Genomic DNA, 19,998 nt, shown 5'->3' on the forward strand with positions numbered 1-19,998 from the left:
CCATTTTACCTTTTTCTTTAGTTCGTTATTTCTGATTTTCTTTTCTCCTTTTTCTGTCCCATTTTTCCGTTTTTCGGTTTTCGGCTGTTTTTTCTCACTCATTATTCTTTTCTTCCGTTTGGTTTCTCTTATTTTTCCTATTTTCTGCACACTATTTGACTGCTCTTTCCCCGTTTATTTTCTGTTTTTCGGTTTTATTCGTTTTTCTTTGTTTTGTCTGTTCCGTTTTTCCTCGTATTATATCTTGCTTATCCCACTTTTCTGTCACGTTCTGTTTTACTTTGCCATTTTAACCCTATTGTCCTTTGTTTTTAGTTTTTATTCCCGTTTTTCCTCTTTTTCTGTTCTCGTTTCTTCATTCTCCTGCTAGAAATTGTACGAATCATGTATGAAAGTCCGGGTCCAGGTCCAGAATATGGTCCAAAATCTGGTTTATAATGTGTCTCAGTTCAAGAAGCTGGTCTTAAACCTGATCCAAAATCTTATAAAAAAATGTGCTCCGGAATCAGATCCAGGCTCAAAACTTGATCTTGGTCTACTAAATGTGGTTTAAAATCTGGTCCCGCATCTGATCTAAAATCTGACCAAAAATGTGGTCCAATATATTATCCAAAAGCCGGTTTAAATTTGATAAAAATGTGGTCAAAATCTGTCCCACAATCTGATGAAGGTCCAACATTTGATTCAGGTCCAAAATATGGCAAAAATCTAATTAAAAATGTAGTCAGAAATCTGGTAGAGAATCTAGCTCAAATCTGTTCCAAAATTTGATAAAAAATCTCTAGTTCAGATCCATAATGTGGTATAAAATCTGATCAAAAATGTGCCCCAAAATCTGGTTTATGTTCCGGTCTAGTTCTAGAATTTGGACCCAAAATCTGATAAAAAATGTGGTCCGGGCTCGTAGTGAGTACCACAATCTGGTCTAGATCTAAACTCTGGTTCAAAATTTGATCAAAAATGTGGTCCAAAGCTTCATCCAAAATCTGGTTCAAATCTGATAAAAATGTGGTCCAAAATATAGATTTTTACACTTTATATCTAAACCCCGTTTGTTTCGTTTGTAGATTACATGTGTTTGAATTAATAGAGCGATACAAATTTTTGCGATATTTGACTAATAAATTGTAATACGTGCTATTGAATTGTATATTACGTTTTCAAAGGTTTTGGTATCGTGGCTAGCCACGACGGGTCAACCTAGTTTTTTGATAAAATCCAATATTACGATCAAATCCAAGATGGCCGCCAAAAAAATGACTCCATTTGAAAGCCCCGTTCTTTTTTTAAAGAACCATCTCACATTGATTCATTGCAGATTTTGGAAATATCCCATGACATAGATCTCAAGGTTTGCTAAAAATTCAACCAAAACCAAACCAAAAACTTCATATCACAGAGCATAATATAGGGTACGGGAGGGTGTTTCCTGCACGCTACTAAATTCGGCATACCGTTCTGATTCAAACTTCGAACACTTAAGCCATGCTGAAACTTTCTTCAAAGTAAAATGTTCGAAAACAGCTTTATTCTACCCCCATAAATAGTTCAATAGCATGACAATTTATTTATTTCCATGGGAAATTTTTAAAAACGAGGATAAAATTTTATTTTATAATGAACAACTAAAAAACTGCTGTTCGGTTTTGATTCAAACTTCGAACACTTTCATGGTCGACTTTCAAAGCTCGAATATTTCAGTCTCAGACATCGAATACTTGTATTACTTTAAAAAGTATTAATGCTTTTAGTGTCATTCAACTTAAATAAGTGAAATTACACCCTTTTTCTAAATACTGTCCTTTTAAATCCACCGAACAGTGTAATTTAAATTTATCACACAATAATTAGTTTCAATCCATATTTCTGAAGTCAATTGCTAATATTCTCGAACTCTATGAACCACATCTAAAGGAGGTTTACTTTCTACAACGTTTATCAATGCAGACAATAAATATTCCCGAAGGAAAACCCGGAAAAACCTGATATTATTCGTAGGTGTTCAAAGTTTGAATCACACCTCAAAACGCGATTCAAACTTCGAATACTTTTTATTTATCTAATATCTTTAAAATAATGCATGAAATATTGTATTTTAACCATGCTTTAGTACATATATATCTTGCACTTACCTAATAATCGCGCAATGGGAAGGTAAATGTTCTAAAACTGGTAAAATGCAAACGAAAAAACAGTTACTTTTGCACGAAACGCTAAGAGTATGCGAACGAAATTAAAATCTGAATTTTTCCAGCGCCTGCTGATTGCTTACAACGAGTCCTACAGCTCAAGGTCATACTTCACCGGATAGAGGACATTCTAACGAACACGGTGGTGTACAATAAGCTTAATATTTCATCATATTAGCGATTCTAACGAGCATTTTATTCTGAAGTGTTCGAACTTTGAGACTGTTCTAAGTTTGAATCAGAACGGTACATTACCTTTTTTTTGCTGCGCTTTCCCAAATAAAAACTTTGCCGCTCTATAACGATACTGAAACGAATTTAGCGCTCATAAGCTTTAATGTGTTAAAACTATTTTAATAAAAATGTAAGTCATTTGCTAAATTTTATTCAATAAACATCATAACCACTGTTTCTCCACTTTAAAATTTAAAAAACACTGACCCCACTATAGAAAATGGGCCCAATTTAGCCGCAGCGACTTCATTATTTCTCGCGACTATAACTCAAACTCAGTAGCGTTTCATTAAGACCAAAATACACGCCGATATTCAGTAAGTATTATTCTATCAACTGGTATAAAAATCTTGTCTCTAATGAATATAGTTTTACCGTAATTCCTGAATATTGTTTAGGCTACCGCTTAATGGGCTGAAAATACCCTCCCGTACCCTACCGACTTTTCTTTGGAGTTTTTCACCATCACTTAACCTAAGAATGGAAATGGATTGGTTTTAAATTGTACTTGAAGCTGAACTTGAAGGTGGATTGGAAATCTGACATGAAATCAAACTTGCAATTGAAGTCAAAGTAGAAATTGAAATTGGATATAAATTGCACTTAAAATTATGTTTGGAACTGGACTTGAATTCAGTATTAAAATTGGGCATGAAATCAAAATTGAATTTGAATTTAAATTTGAGTTTAAATTCGGCTTGAAACTAAACTTGAATTATACTGTTGTTTAAATATCCGACAGGACAAAAAAGCCTGCATGGTACAAACCATAACCGAAGAAATTCGTACTGCGCGTGCGCCCACCATAATTTCTTAGTTGTGCAATTAATAATAAAGATGATTTTCGGCATATTGTTGGACTTCTCAAAGGCTTATCGTCTGCCAAAAACCAGCTGTAACTATTTAAAGAAGTCTGAGAAATTCCAATGAGCAGAGGCCTATTCGGTGGATTACTGTCCTTCAAAAGCAGATCAAAAGAGAGACAGATGAATAACGTGATAAAGGATAACGGATAATGTGACGGTATTGTCTACATACCGGCTCATTGAAGGTAACTAGTGCTGTGCAACAGTTTGCTTCTGGCGCTAGTGTACATTAAATCGTTCATGTACACTAGCACCAGAAGCAAGTGGTTGTCAGCTAGTTTTTACTAGCTATGTCCACATGATAGAATAGTTTCAGACGCATCTTCCTCGCATATCTGTAGTAGTGTAAATAGAGAACCTCATTTTTTAGGCTAAAATTAAATACAAAATGCTGCAAATTACTAGTGAATGAAAAATGAGTTATATATTCATATCAATTTTTGTGTTTCTCTGTGATAAAAAGAAGGAGAATTGTTCTGTGATATTGTTTTCATAGCTGTTAAATTTCTAGAGTAATTAAACGTGATCATAATTGCATGTTTTCCAAACCATCATCAAGAGCGGATACGCGTAAGTGATTGCTTCTATATTTTCGGCCTAATTACGTGCTAGTGGAGAAACAGTGGTTTTGATGTTCATTGAATAAAAATTAGCAAATTATTTACATTTTAATGAAAATAGTTATAACGCATTAAAACCTATGAGTGCTACATTCGTTTCAGTATTGTTATATAGCGGTGAAGTTGTTATTTGGGAAAGTGCAGCAAAAAAAGGAATGTATGCCGAATTTAATAGCGTGTTGAAAATACCTTCCGATACCCAAATTTAAAAACTACGTTCTTGTGGGTTACAAAAATTATTTTGTTTTACATTCAATTTTACAGAGACAGTGTGGCATGTGTTCCAGTGTGCCCAGCCTGGGCATAAATCACCCTACTGCTGATGGCTTTTTAACAACAACTTATGGTTGCAGTTAGTGTTAGAATACGATCGCCATATTTTCATTACCATGTTGATCCTAATCCTGTGAAATAGCTTGAATTGCCATCGCGTCGGCTGAACCTCTCGTACTAAGTAATCCAGAAGCTGCATCAATAACGAACGATATTACACAGCACCATCGGAGTCCCGGAGCTTACGTTTACAGACAAAACACTTCAAGCCCCTCAACTTCAAGTGGCTAGTAAGCGTCGTCGTCGGTCTAAGAGAGTCAAACAATCATTAAGTGAACAAATGCTGGCCAACAAGTCGGTTTAGAGTTCATTTATAAAAACAACTTTACTGTGTGGATTGATTACACTCTTGTGAACGTTCGACAGAAAACCATGGAAAAGCGTTACATTATGTCATCCATGTTACTTTGGCTGCTGCGCAGCTTAATTGGCTGGCAGTGGGTACCCGCGGATGCTTCCCGCATAGTCGGTGGTCACTTTGCCGAACCGAACCAATTTCCCCATCAAGTTGGTTTGCTTTTGCGTGGAAAACTGTACTGCGGCGGTTCGGTAATCGGAGAAAACTGGGTCCTCACGGCGGCTCATTGTTTGTTCGATAACGGAAAGCCATACCCTGCGCAATCTTTAACAGTCGTAGCTGGAGTGTTGAACATCAGTGACTCCAACAACAGCGGTCAGTGTCTGGCAGTGCAAAATTTATATCCTCATCCTGGTTACGGAAATGCGTTCGACGATATTGGATTGGTTGAAACGTCGCAGAAATTTATGTTCGGAGCCGATGTCAAGCCAATTTCGGTGAGAAAAAGTTGGCTTCCGGATGAAACGGATATGGTTATTTCAGGCTGGGGTAGATCCGGTTCAGGAGAGCCGACAAGTGATCGATTGCAGTACACGACGGTGCGGTCGATCCCTCTGCAAGAGTGTACCGATTGGGTTGGAATCACGTACCATGGGATCATCTGTGTCGTTGCTAGTGAAGCAGACGAACATGGACCGTGTAATGTTAGTGTACTGGTTTTGTTCAACAATGGTTCGTTAGCACTAACTTAAGAATTGTTTTTCTCTGCAGGGTGACTCTGGTGGACCAGCTGTGGTTAATAACGAGCTCGTGGGAGTTGCTAATTGGGTCTACATCACTTGCGGAAACAACCCAGCGGGATATGCCAATGTTACAAATTTCTTAGAGTGGATCGAAGAGCATGTGAATCCTTAAAACTGAAAAGTATATAGCAACCAATCTTCTGATACGAGAGAAACAAAATTAAAAAATTTAAAAAAACTTAATATAGAGTATGTTGCTGCTTCGTCGTAATTGCCTATTCCCGTCCTATCCAACACAAATTATTAAAAATACTGGCATTTTTATGATACACCATGCAAAACTAGTTATTTCCTAATATTTTAGTTTGTTGTCTATTGTCAAGTTTTCTACGTTTTTTCGTGCGACAAAGAAGAAAATGTCGATTAATCGTTTTAATTTCCGTCGTTCATAAATGAAAATAACTCTCACAAGGCATTGTCGTTATTCTACAACCAGGAAAACTTGCCTGACGTGCAGAAATTTTGCAGAATAACATTTGTCATGCCGTCCTAAACAAATACATGCGCATTAGCTTCGCAAACATTGTTGTGATTTTTAGTTCGGACGATGAAAAATTTTGATGGACGGATTTTAAACTGGTACGAGGAATTTAAGAAATAAAGTTAGTTGCGTAATGTCAATAATATTTGTTTATTTGTTAATTTGTAAAATGCTTTAATAATCGCTTTTTAGTGATTTCAAAGTTCACGGATCGGAAGGTAAGTGTGCTTTAGTCAAATCAGCACAAGAACTTTTGGAGTATTCATTAAATCCATCTAACAAATGAGGAAATTAGAATGGCTTTACTTAATACGACGGGAATTAGAAATAAACCCAGGTACATATTTGATTTTATTCGTGTTCACAAGCAATAGAATTGGGGTCTATCGGAGCATTTTACAAACTATCAACTTTACTAACACAAAAATATTTCGATGTTGAACTCTTGTAGAGTGAGGAGGGGCAAAAGTGCGAAGGGGGTAAAAGTGCGATTCAATGAATTATTAGTGCAGATTCCGACTACATTGGCATGGATGGATGACTACTTTGACAGCTTGAATCTTTCGTAAACATTTGTTGTTGCTGAATTTGTTTTGCAAAACACTATTACTCAGGATGATTTATAGTTGAATGTGTAGATATTTAGTTGTTGCATAAATATAAAATATATTTTATTGCTGTGCTTCCTTATATCTCATAAAAATTTATGACAACTTCAAACATCGCACTTATGCCCCGCCCTTCTTTAAGGGTCGATTCATTCATCAAATTTCTCCCCCCTGCCGAGCGTGTAACAAACTTCGACTCCCCACCCAGCGCTTGATCACACAAACTCTAAAGAAAAGAATGTAAAAAATGGCATGTTAAAAGCCAAAGTGGGATTCACAATTTTTTCTTAATCTTATGCCTAAGTTTAGTGTAAAATTCATAAATTATAAAAATAACATGCGAGTATTTTCCAGAAAACTGAAATTTAAATTTTGCGATTTTTCCGGATAAACTTGGTATTGCAGAATTATTTAAAATTTAAAGAAATTTCGAAATAATTCTTTTGAACATTTCTTTTAAATAAACTTTTGTTCTGCAATTTTTATCCTTCCGGAGACAAGTTACAGTTTCAGTGGCGCCAATTTGCTACAAACGCTTCAAAGTTGGTGCTTAGCTTGGACACAAACTCACCATGAAGGTTGTTGCTACTGTCCGCCTGAGGCGCACTAGTGTGGTGTAGAAGCTGACAAGCTTTAGTCAGTCAGGATATGAACATATGTAACTTAATGACTAACGCGTGGTATATTTTGGATTGAACTGATGACCGATTTTGTCACAAATCATGTATCAAAATGTAAAGTAAAATACTAAGACATAAATATCGAATGATATTTTCGGAATTCCTTTTTCATTTTCTCAGGATTGTGTCATGCAATATTTATAATCAGTTTTATATAGTTTCGAGCTATCTCTATTTTAATTCTGATAAAAAAACTGATAACATTTCTGGAATTCCTGACAATATGTAATGTTTTTCAAAAGACGACTTGGTGGTGAATTCTGTTGTTTTCTACACGGGACTGATATGACATGATATTTTCGTTGCTCACACAAAAAAGGCGGTAAACGTGAAACGATTCTACAAAACAAAAATAACTAACCACTGTCACAATTTTACGTCTTTCGCACCAAACACAAACGTTTATCGTTTGTTAACCCTTTATATTCTACTTGTTAAATTAAAGACTGTTTTTAAACATATTAATGCTGTCTCTGAAAGACTCAAAATGAACTTTGTTGAAAGGTAATTCCAAATAATTCCCTTTGTTGTTAACAGAAATATTACTATAAGCTTATAGGATGCAAATAAATTTTTTGTGCAACGTAAGAGCACCACAATCACTAAATACAATCGCGGACAAGACACTTCTAACTCTTACAAAATGTACATTTTGTAAGAGTTAGAAATGTCTTGTCCGCGATTGTATCTAGTGACTTATAGGATGATGATGATGAGGGAGCTTATATGACTTTAACCGGAAATCTCAAAAAACAACAAAAGTAAAAGAATCAAAAGTTAATAGTTAAAACCATTAACAGTTAATTTCGAATATTTAGTGATTCGTGATTGATTTACTCCACTAGGCAAATAATTAATATTGACAATAATGCTTGCTTTCGTAATTATCTATCATCGGGAGCACTCCCGATGAAATACAACCATTAGTTTTAAGCAAATGCATGATAAATAGGATAGTTTCCTCCTGCTCGGTTGTACTTCCCGACAGCTCACTTTATCTTCATCTTCAAGTGTCACACTGAGCTTCGTCAATTACATGCAAAACTATCACGTCGTCGGTGTGGTTGATCTTTGTCTTTGCACCCAGCTGAGCAGAGCGACGATTCGAGTAAATTTAATCTCGAGACGATCATGTCCTAACCGAGGCGAAACGTTTGTAATTTGGCACCCGTGCCGGGATTGAATGAATCTTTTCGCTTGTTTCCCGAAGAGGACCTGATGAAGCACTAGCAAAAAGTGGCATTATCAAGGCGAATCATTGCCGGGTCCGACCGGACCGGGCCTGGGGACATCACTGCATTAGCACAACGATAAACAAATAGTGGTGCCCGCTCCTACTTATTCCTGTACGTTCGGTCAAAAGGAACGGTGGCGAACGGTTTGAATGATGAGGATCAAATTAAAATAATTCACTTCACTTTTTACACCGGCTACGATGTGTTAATTAGCTCGTACGACGTGCTTATCGCGTGGCTCAAGTCAAGAATTACTTATTGTATTTGGCAGAGTGGCAACCTGGGAACCTTTGGGATGGATGGGGCGGTAGGAATCGGTCAAACTAACTGATGGTGACAGATGACGACGGGTCATGCAAAGCAGTAAAGAGAGATCAGGAATGTATGTACGAAACGTATGAACGGAATGTAGACTGGTTGAAAGAATGGGCGAATCTCGCGACGACAGAGGTTCGGCTGTACGAATTAAAATGGTTCACTTCGCTTCTAATTAGATTTACTTGAAGAAGACGGTGAAGTATGATTTTGAGCGACATTTATTGTGACGATTTTAGTAAGTATGAAGACCGCCAGCGTTAACTGTAGGCTAGCTACTTAGGAAACCAAACCAAACCTGTTTTTGACAGTAAATCTTTTTATTTGAAAATTTGTACATATTGGCGTCGGCGCGTACGCACGTGAGTCGAAGGATTTAGTTTAATTTTTTTTCTCATGTTGGGTATTTTTATCACTGCGACCCTTTGTTTGACCTATTGTGATATATTCCCCAGTTTATTGTAGTAGTTATGCTGGCAATATTATGCATCACTATCAGCAGCGATCGTCAGAGTTTGTCAAATAGCGTTAATCCAGCCTGGTCGAATGAAGTGCGCTACTGACGCCTCGTACTGCTTTCACATTCTGTGCTTGATTGATACTTCTTTTTGGGGTTTCTTTTTGACTACTTCCTCTTATGGGTTCACAGATTCAGAAATACTTTTGCGCGATGAATGTTTGAACTCCTTATTTTGCTCGAACGCCTTTATTATTGATTATCCAAATGAGGGCTGACAGTACGGGCCCTGTCGGTCTAACCTCTAACGAGTTATCTTCATTGGACTTCCTGTTCGCTGTTTGCAAGGCTTTGTCACTTACGTCTTCCATTTTCGCTAACTTTCTATCTGATAATCGGGATTCTTTGGACTATTTGTGCACAATTTTTCAACGTTCGTCTGTTGAAAGCCTACCCATTTTGAAACACCACTGCTGGAAGAAAATAGAAAATAGTTTTATCTAGAAATGTTACTACCAATTGAACCAGAAATTAGACCTAAAACAGAACTTCAAATATTGAATTGAATTTGAATTTGTGAATTTGTAGTTGGAAATAGGCAAGAAAGAAAACTTGAAATTGAAACTAGAATTGAAGTTGAATTTGGGCTTCAAATTTAAGTTAAAACTAGACGTTAAATGAGTCTTGAAACTCGATCTGATAGAAGACAAAAAACGGAACATGAAATTGGAATTGCAATTGTACTTAAGATTGGATTTTTAGACCACGTGAAAAATCAGTTTTGCCCCAGCCTGGGCACGCTAATGCTTGTAGTTTCACCTTTCTTTTCAAATTTGTCTTTCACAATTTACTGGTATTACTCAGTCAGCCTTACGCCCTTACCTTCGGTGTCTTGGCTAGATTTCACTCCATAAGAACCACAGTCATTGTGATTGTCATTGTACCACGTCCTTTGCGTGAAGGCATGAAGCCAAATCTGGCCAGAAGATCGTAGGACAGTTGCGAGAATTCAGAAGAGGAGGAATTTGCTTTTGTAGACACTCTTTTAAGTGCAGTGTAGTCCGCTGTCCACATGAACAAATTACTGAATGTTAAATCCAATCAATCCTTTGCAGTGAAATACGGGTGCCTGGAATCTGGTTGAAGTCCGCTCTCACGTAGGTTTCGTCGTCCATAACGCAGCAGCGTGGTTTCGTCAGCTTTTGATCCTATAACATTCGGGCACGGCTTTTCGCGACTGTATTATATTGAGCCCTTTTGAATCTTGAACGTACGTAATTCAGCTCAAGTTTTGGCGAGTCACGAAACTTTTGCTCAGATTCAGTTTTTTTGCCATATCTCGAATAGCGGAGTTTGGTTTCTGGTCGTAGATCTCAACTATGTGGGTGTGGTCTTTGACACTATACGGACGACTTTTTTTCTCCGCATCTTAGCTTACGATCGACAGTCAGACGTTCTTCGAACCGTTTAATGACACGAGAAACCGTAGAATTCGGGATTCCCAGCTTTTTACCGATAGTACGATGTGATAGATTTTCATTTTCGATGCACTTGTGTAGAGACTGAATCTGAGATAAAGTTCCATGCAGAATGCTAAAATTCTTGCTGGATTTAGTCAATTCAAGGTTCAGAAGACCCCAAACCGTGACGGAAAACAGAATACAATCGCGAAAAACCGTGCCCGAAAGTTGTACAATCAAAAGCTGACAAAACCACAATCCTGAGTTATGGACGATCAGACCTACGTGAAAGCGAACTTCAACCAGATTCTGGGGAACTAGTATTTCACTCCAAAGGATGAGTTTGTTGCTCCAGGAACCACCAGAAATAGAAGATGTGGAAGTTTGCCAAGAAATTCTTGATTTGGCAGGCAATTTGTTCATGCGGAATTCACTTTTCGTGACCACCGATACCATGAATGGACAGGAGTATTTGAAAGAGTGTCCCCAAAAGCGACTTCTTCCTTTTCTGAAGTCTCACAACTGTCCTACGATCTTTTGGCCGGATTTAGCTTTATTCCATTACGCAAAGAACGTGCTGGAGTGGAATAAGGCAAATAATCTCGATTCCGTACCGAAAGACCTTAGCCTCCCAAATACAGAGGAGCTGCAGCCAATCGAGAAATACTGAGATATTATGAAGCAGAATTTTCTAAAACGTCCTAAAGCAATTACAATTTTGAGATTGTGCAAAACCTCACGGTTGGAGTAAAGGCTAAAGTACGAGCATTCAGATACGGAGACGAAATTAAATAAAATAAAGACGCTAAAATCAAGTTTAATTGCTTAATTTAATTCCCTAAAAATTTGATGGCAATCGGATGAAAACTCGAATTTTGCGAATTAATTTTGTGTTTTGCAATTTTACCGTGGACACCCTTTACGATCGAATTCATTGATGCAGCTTGATTGGCTCTTTTTACTTTATTTTTGCTCTTTTGACTACAGCGTCCCAGTCAAACAAAATTCGAAACAGTGATGCATAGGTCAATTGTAGAGTTGATTATTATCTACACTATTGTTGAAGAGAGTACAGTTTTATCTTTTATATTTATGGCGCTATGGGGCTGATACCACATGGGGCTGGTAGCTAAAAGAGCACTCTTTTTGCTACTAATGGCATTGCAGAGCTAAATTGTATAAATACAAAAGAATAAACTATACTTTCTTTAATAATATTGTAGATAATAAGTAACTCTTACTTACTTACTTACTTATTCAGCCGAGAGCCGGGGTGGTTCTTGCCGTATCAAGAATTCCTCTCCATTGTACTCGGTCCTGGGCTACTCGTTGCCAATTCGTTGCGCGTCTCGACACACGCAAGTCGGCTTCAACCTGGTCGAGCCATCTAGCATGTTGCGCCCCTCTATTCCTGGTGCCGGTGGGGTTCTTGAAGAGAACGGATTTCACTACACAGTCGTCCGGCATCCTTGCGACGTGGCCGGCCCACCGTAGTCTCCAAACTTTCGCCAGGTGTACGATGGGAATCTCTCCAAGCGGTGCCTGTAGCTCGTGATTCATACGTCTCCGCCACTCTCCGCTTTCCGTCTGTACTCCGCCAAAGATAGTCCGCAACACCCTTCGTTCGAAAACGGCAAGTGTACGTATGTCTTCCGTAAGTAAAGTTACTGTCTCAAGTCCGTAGAGGACTACCGGTCTGATTAGCGTTGTGCGGCGGCGTATGCTCCTTGATCGAAACGTCTTGCGAAGGGAAGAGTAGGCTCGATTCCCAAGCAACAATGTGAGTTTTATTGTGCTCTTATGGTGGTCTTCAAGACCAATTTTGGTCTTAAATGCCATCATAAAAGTGTAATAAAACCCAAATTGTTACTTGGGTTTCCAGCTTGAATGCGTCGTTGGATCTCCTTACTCGTATTATGGGCGGCGGTGACCAGAGATCCCAAATATACGAATTCATCAACCACTTCCAGTTCATCGCTTTCAATAGTCACTGTCCGTGGGAGGCAAACGTTACTAGCTCGGGAGCCTCTTTCTACCATATATTTGGTTTTCAACGCATTAATTTGTAACTCTATCCTTCTAGTCTCCGTTTTTAGTCTGGCGTAGATTACCTCCGCTGTCCCACGGTTTCTAGTAATGATGTCGAGGTCGTCTGCAAGGGCTAGGAGTTGGCTACTCTTGCTGAAGATCGTTCCTCTCGTTTCGATGCTCGCTCGCCGGATCACACCTTCAATAGCGATATTGAATAACATACAGAACAGTCCATCTCCTTGCCGTAACCCTCTGCGCGATTCGAAAGGACTTGAGAGTGTCCCCGAAATGCGCACGTAACACATCACTCGTTCCAGAGTAGCTTTGATCAGCCGCGTCAGTTTGTCCGGAAAACCGTACTCGTGCATTATCTGCCATAGCTGTTCGCGTTTAACGGTATCGCTCTGAAATCCACGAAAATATGATGCGAGGGCACGTTGTACTCTCGACATTTCTGAAGGATTTGTCGGAGAGTAAATATTTGATCCGTAGTAGCACGGGCCCCCATAAAGCCCACCTGATAGTGCCCTACGAATTCTCTTGCTATTGGGGATAGACGACTCTACACTCTACACTACACAAGTTACTCTACACTTGTATTATAAATCACTTTTTCGAATTCTGTTTGGCTGAGGCACTGTAGTCAAAAGAACAAAAAAGAAGTAAAAAGAGCAAATCAACCCTGGATGCAGTCAACTTCTTCGTACCGGAAATGTTTATTACACGTCAATGAGACAGCGAGGGCTGGATGACCTATTAGAGGATCGCCCAGCAGACCACAAATCGTATAATAATGTGTGAAAATCATCTTAAACATCGCTAAACAAACTCGAGATCGTACATAAAGCTTAATAAAGCGCACCCTAGTTTACATTTATTCGTACAAAATGATAGTAACTGACTCACATACGATTGTCGTCACAGAATTGTATAGCATTATGGAACTAATCATGTTGAGTCGGATTTCATCGTATACAAATACTTATGAATGTGAAATGTTTTCATATAATTTGAAGTACGTATATCGCCTCCAAAACAGTACGCATATGCTGGTTTCGTGCATCGAATGCGATTTTTCTAGATACATATCGGTACATATATCATATTTGTTACTTGGATATACGTACGAAAATGTTTGCTGGGCGTCCACAGCACGGGGTAAATCACTTCCTGCATAAATATTCAATATCGTATGGAAAAAGGTGAAAATTTTCGTTAAAATAATCATCAAATCAATGCATATATATATTTAATATATTTAATAAATTTGAAGTGATTCGCCCCGTGGTCTACAGCAAGAACTGAACACTTTTGGGTGGCACTTTACTTACTTAGGTGGCTTATGGCTTAGGTGGGGGGGGGGCTCTGTAGCCGCAAGGTTAGCGAGTCTGCTTTGACAAGCGAATGGTCATGGGTTCGAATCTTAGTAGAATCAGGCCATTCGATGGCAAAGTGACTTTAGCATGGGTTTATTCCCAGGCCCCTCACCAGCACCACCCTTCCTTCGTGCTAAATTCTATGTTATCCCGTTATGGCCTATTGACAGTGCAAAAATGAGACCCTTATAGTTCAATGCACTGGTTAGCTGTTCCAGGGATGGCTATAATTGGGGACAGCGCTGTCATGTGGAACGAGGTGGGTAAAGTAGAGAAAAAGCATTGAAGGAAGGGTACTCAAATTACACACAAGCACGCATAAAATTCAATAAGCATATCGCTCACTCAATAGCGACTATAGCCAAAATAAATGCAGTGCGGGTTATACAACAAACACCCGGGCGATATCACAATAGATCTAACCATACTGGTCGCAGTGATGAGTCCATACAGGAAAAAAAAAAAATACTTAGGTGGCTTGCCGTCCTAAGACAAAGCCTGTTGAACAAAATTTCTCCATGTAACTCGGTTAAGGGCTACCGCTCTCCAATTCCTCGGACACCGAGTACTCTCCGCCAGATCTCGCTCCACCTGGTCTAACCATCTTGCTCGCTGCGCTCCTGGTCGTTTTGTTCCTACCGGATTTGAGGCGAACACCATCTTTGCAGGGTAGTTGTCCGGCATTCTTGCAACATGCCCTGCCCATCGCATCCGTCCAGCTTTAGCTATCTTCTGAATACTGGGTTCGCCATAGAGCTGTGCGAGTTCATGGTTCATCCTCCGCCTCCATACTCCGTTCTCCTGTACGCCGCCGAAGATCGTTCTTAGCACTCGTCGTTCGAAAACTCCGAGCACTCGCAGGTCCTCCTCGAGCATTGTCCATGTTTCATGACCGTAGAGAACAACCGGTCTAATAAGCGTCTTGTACAGGGTGCACTTTGTACGGGGACTTAGTCTGCTCGACCGCAATTGCTTGTGGAGCCCATAGTAAGCACGACTTCCGCTGATAATACGCCTCCGAATCTCACGGCTGGTATCATTGTCCGCCGTTACCAGTGAGCCAAGGTAGACAAATTCATCGACTACCTCAAACTCATCGCCGTCGATCAATATACTACTGCCCAAGCGGTGTCGTTCGGCCTCGGTTCCGCTGGCCAGCATGTACTTTGTTTTAGACGTATTTACCTTTAACCCAATCTTTTCTGCTTCGCGCTTTAGTCTGGTGTACTGTTCAGCCACCGCCACAGATGTTCTGCCGATAATACCCATGTCATCAGCAAAGCAGACGAATTGACTAGATTTGTTGAATATCGTGCCCCGCGTGTTGATATCCGCTCGGTTCATAACACCTTGTAGCGCTATGTTGAACAACAGGCATGAAAGATCATCACCTTGATGAAGCCCTCTGTGTGATTCGAATGAACTTGACAATCCACCCGAAATCCGAACACAGCACTGTGTACCATCCATCGTAGATTTAATCAGTTTGATGAGCTACCTGGGGAAACTGTTCTCGTCCATGACTTTACATAGCTCTTTCCGGTCGATGGTATCATATGCGGCTTTGAAGTCAACGAATAAATGATGCGTGGGAACTCTGTATTTACGGCCCTTTTGGAGGATTTGCCGCAGTCTAAATATTTGATTCGTTGTAGACCGACCTTCGACGAAGCCGGCTTGATAAGTTCCCACAAATCTATTCGCAATTGGTGATAGACGGCGGAAAATGATTTGGGACAGCACTTTATAAGCGGCATTGAGAACGATGTTCGCTCGATAGTTCTCACAGTCCAACTTGTCGCCCTTTTTGTAGATCGGGCAGATAACCGCATCTTTCCACTCCTCCGGTAGCTGTTCCGTATCCCAAATTCTAACAATTAGTCGGTGCAGACAAACGGCCAGCTTTTCTGGTCCCATTTTAATAAGCTCCGCTCCGATGCCATCTTTTCCAGCTGACTTGTTGTTCTTTAGCTGCATGATGGCCTCCTTAACTTCTCCTATCGTTGGGGCTGGCACCTCTTCCCCGTTTGCTGCACCGCCGAAATCGCTTCCCCCGCCGCCATGGTTTTCCGCCTGGGCGCAATTCAGGTGTTCGTCGAAGTGCTGCTTCCACCTATCGGTCACCTCACGATCGTCCGTCCGAATACTGCCAGTCTTATCCTGACTCATTTCGGCTCGCGGCACAAAGCCTTTGCGGGATCCGATCAGTTTCTGGTAGAACTTCCGCGTTTCCTGAGAACGATGCAGCCGCTCCAACTCTGCATATTCCTGCTCTTCCAGGTTGCGCTTTTTCTCCCGAAAGATTTGGTTGCGCTGCACCTTCTTCTGTTTGTGTCTTTCCACGTTCTGACGTGTGGCACTGTGCATCTTGGCCGCCCGCGCAGCGTTCTCCTCATCCATCACCCTCCTACATTCATCGTCAAACCAATCGTTCCGCTGATTCCGGGCCACATGCCCGATGGAGTTCTCCGCTACACTGCTGATGGCTGTTTTGATAGTGATCCAACAGTCCTCGAGAGGGGCTTCGTATAGCTCGTCCTCTTCCGGCAGTGCAGCTTCGAGTGAATGCGCGTAGTTTGCGGCGACGTCTGGCTGCTTCAGCCGCGCGAGATCTAACCGAGGCTGACGCCGGTACCGAATGTTGTTCACAACGGAGAGACTTGGGCGCATCTTAACCATCACTAGGTAGTGGTCCGAGTCAACGTTAGAGCTTCGATAGGATCTGACGTCGATAATGTCTTTTTTTTAACGAGTAGGGAAATCTGCTATCAGACACCTGATAAGACAAATCAGGGAGTGGGGTTTGGTATCCCGACCCCCCTACTGGGGCGTGAGGATCCAGACCCACTAAAACCCTACTCGATTCTCCAGCCTCAATCCTCCCTGGCACCACCTTATCGGTATTACTTCAGGGAGGGGCTATTAGGCTTAACGCACACTCTTAGTTATAATAATCGATAATCACCGGTTTGTATTCCTCCTCCTGGCCGACCTGAGCATTGAAATCCCCGATGACGATCCTGATATCATGTTTTGGGCAGCGGTCGTATTCACTCTCCAACTGCGCGTAGAATTCATCCTTGTCGTCATCGGTGCTTCTGAGGTGAGGGCTGTGCACGTTGATGATGCTTATGTTGAAGAATCGGCTCTTGATTCTCAACCTGCACATTCGAGGATTGATTGGCCACCACCCAATCACCCGTTTCCGCATCTCGCCCATCACTATGAAAGCAGTACCCAGCTCGTGTGTGTTGCCACAGCTCTGGTAGATGGTATGTCCATCTCTGAACGTACGTACCTTTGAGCTCTTCCAGCACACCTCCTGCAGCGCTACGACGTCGAATTTGCTGCTCTTCAATACGTCGGAGAGCACTCGAGTGCTCCTTTGGAAGTTGAGAGATCGGCAGTTCCACGTCCCGAGTTTCCAATCCATAGTCTTTTTTCGTCGCGTGGGTCTATTCCGATTGTTCCAGTAACAATTTATTTGTTCTTCGTTCCGTGCTTTAGTATTTTTGGTGGTGACGGCTTGCAAAGCCTGCTACACCAACCCCCTGTTTCGCCGGAGGACCAACGAAGCTCGCGTTCGTAAAAGTAACGCGGTGAAATGCGTTGAAAAGTGAACTTTTGGTTGCAGCAATCAGATAAGCTAACAAGTGGAGATGATAAGAAACCAGTTGACAATGTTTTGGAACGGAAACCCGGAAAACTGGTCACTAGTGATGTTCCCCGTCCCAAACGCGACAATATTCGCAGAAATATGCAGAAGCCGAAAAAGCGCGAGAGAAGGGAGGGCGATGATTGCCAGCATTCCAGTGCACGAGCGGAGATACCACCGACCAGCCGTCAGCTAGCGACGCGACAAGTGATGGGGAAAGATTTGTCGGTATTTTCTGGGAATTCAGAAGACTGGCCTATCTGGATCAGTAATTTCGAACGGTCTACGGCTACGTGACGGTTTTCCCAGGCTGAAAATTTAATCCGGTTGCAGCGTTGCCTGAAAGGTCCGGCATTGGAAATGGTGCGTAGCAGGCTTCTTTGTCCAACCAGCGTGCCGTATGTCATAAAAATATTGCAGTTACGCTATGGTCGACCAGAAACGTTGATCAAAGCACTCACTGAAAAGATTCATCGTGTTCCTCCACTAAACACGGACAGTTTGGACAGTATAGTGGACTTTGGTATGGCAGTTGATAATCTGGTGGAACATCTGAAGACTGCCAAGCAGCAATCGCATTTAATTAATCCGTCACTACTTCATGAGCTAGTAGGGAAACTTCCTGTAGACTACAAGATGAAGTGGTCGGAATGTAAAAGTTCCTTTGCCGAGGTTAATCTTGGAACGTTTGGAGCGTTCACGTCTTCGTTGGTGAAGTCGGCGTTCGAGGTGATGGACGACACCCCAGCAGGAAAGACATCCAAGGAAACGTACCCGAAGCCCAAAGACCGAGGATTTGTGCAAGCTCATTCGGAGCAACCTTCGGCTGGGCCATCATCGGCAAACAAGTTCTGTATCTTTTGCCAGATAGAGGGACATAGGTTAGCGGATTGCTACAAGTTCCAGGCCTAAAACGTACATGAGCGCTGCGAGGTTGTCGGTCAAAACTCGCTGTGTTGGACGTGTTTCAATCAACACGGAAAATGGCCATGCAAGACCTGGCAAGGATGTGGGATTGAAGGATGCCGTCTACATCACCACAAATTGCTACATGCGACGACACCATCAGTAAACAGAGTAGTCTCTACGAGCCATACCGGCCAGCAGACTGGGATTCTCCCAGTAACTTTGTACGGAGAACGGCGTCAGGTTGAAGTAGGGTAAGGAACGAGTTAAGCAGTGTTACCTATTTTAATCAGTTGAAAATAAATGAGCCGAAAATGCACTTTTTTATTCATATTTTCAAAATCTTTTGATAGGATCATCTTCACAAATCACTTAACAATACATTTGAATCACACAAACACAATTTACTGGGTTTCCGACAAGAAATATGATGAATTGAAAATTGTTGTCCAAAACGTACATTTTTCAGCTGCTGAAGGCAATCGCCACCTCGCTACTAACGAATCCATCATATTTTTCAGCACTGATTACAACCACTCTAAAAATCAAGCACTCAATTGTCACATACCATATTATTCACTCTTTTTTCTATTATCTAAGGCTTTGTCACTAGCCGAAAGTTTTATTATTTTATAACAAAACTGAAAACAAATTCTGAATTGACGGAACCTGTTCACCAGTAGCAGCAGCTGCAGCAAAACTGATAAACTATCGTGTTGTCAAGACACTGTTTAGGTTCTGGAAATAAGAATTATAGGTTTGAAATTAACTGAAACCTCCAATGGTGAAAACGTGGTTCAATACTTTCAAGAGAAATGTATGTTCCGATGATTCCGCCGATTACGCATCAGATGCCGATTAGTAGGTCGCGGATAGGAACGCGAACTTACTGAATAGGGGGAAAAGTTCGAGGGATTTTTTACGGGGACGTAAAAGAATTCAGATTTTAGGATTGCTTAAAAAAGCACCTTGAGGGTGAAAATATTTTCGGTCTGATCAAAATTAAATCCACCGCTCCAACTTTTAAAGCGGAAAATCAAAAGTTTAGCACAACAATAGTGTCTTCCAATGGTAACAGCTTGAAGAACTAAAGATAGCAAGAAGATTGCTATGCTGATATCCCCCACTTAGTCAACCCATCGCTTGTAATAAGGTAAAACAATCAGTGACCCGCTTAGACTGCTTAAAACTGGTTCTTTACCCTATATGCGTTTGTGGATGAAATGTCACTCGGAATGAACCGAACTCCAAACGGATACGAATGGAGATTTATGGTAGTGGATCAACCAAACGCTATACGCAGTTTAACGTTCGTACCGTAGCCAGCCTTAACTTGCCGATGCAGTCTTTGCGATACCACAAATTGGCAACTAATCACTCTCATTTGCGAGGTTTGCCAACCGACGATTACGGAGATGTTACTCCAAAGCTACTGATTGGTCTTGACAACC

At 40.9% G+C, this 19,998-nt stretch overlaps 1 protein-coding gene across 1 annotated transcript; it reads left to right on the top strand.

Annotated features, from left to right (window-relative positions):
- The first annotated feature begins 4,614 nt into the window (after positions 1-4,614).
- On the top strand, positions 4,615-5,455 carry LOC128736470 (serine protease SP24D-like). Its single transcript, XM_053830954.1, has 2 exons — positions 4,615-5,244; positions 5,312-5,455. The coding sequence occupies exons 1-2, from the start codon at positions 4,615-4,617 to the stop codon at positions 5,453-5,455; spliced, it is 774 nt and encodes a 257-aa protein (XP_053686929.1).
- The last annotated feature ends 14,543 nt before the right edge of the window (positions 5,456-19,998 follow it).

The sequence above is a fragment of the Sabethes cyaneus genome, chromosome 2 (assembly GCF_943734655.1).
Source record: "Sabethes cyaneus chromosome 2, idSabCyanKW18_F2, whole genome shotgun sequence".
NCBI classification, from domain to species: Eukaryota; Metazoa; Arthropoda; class Insecta; order Diptera; family Culicidae; genus Sabethes; species Sabethes cyaneus.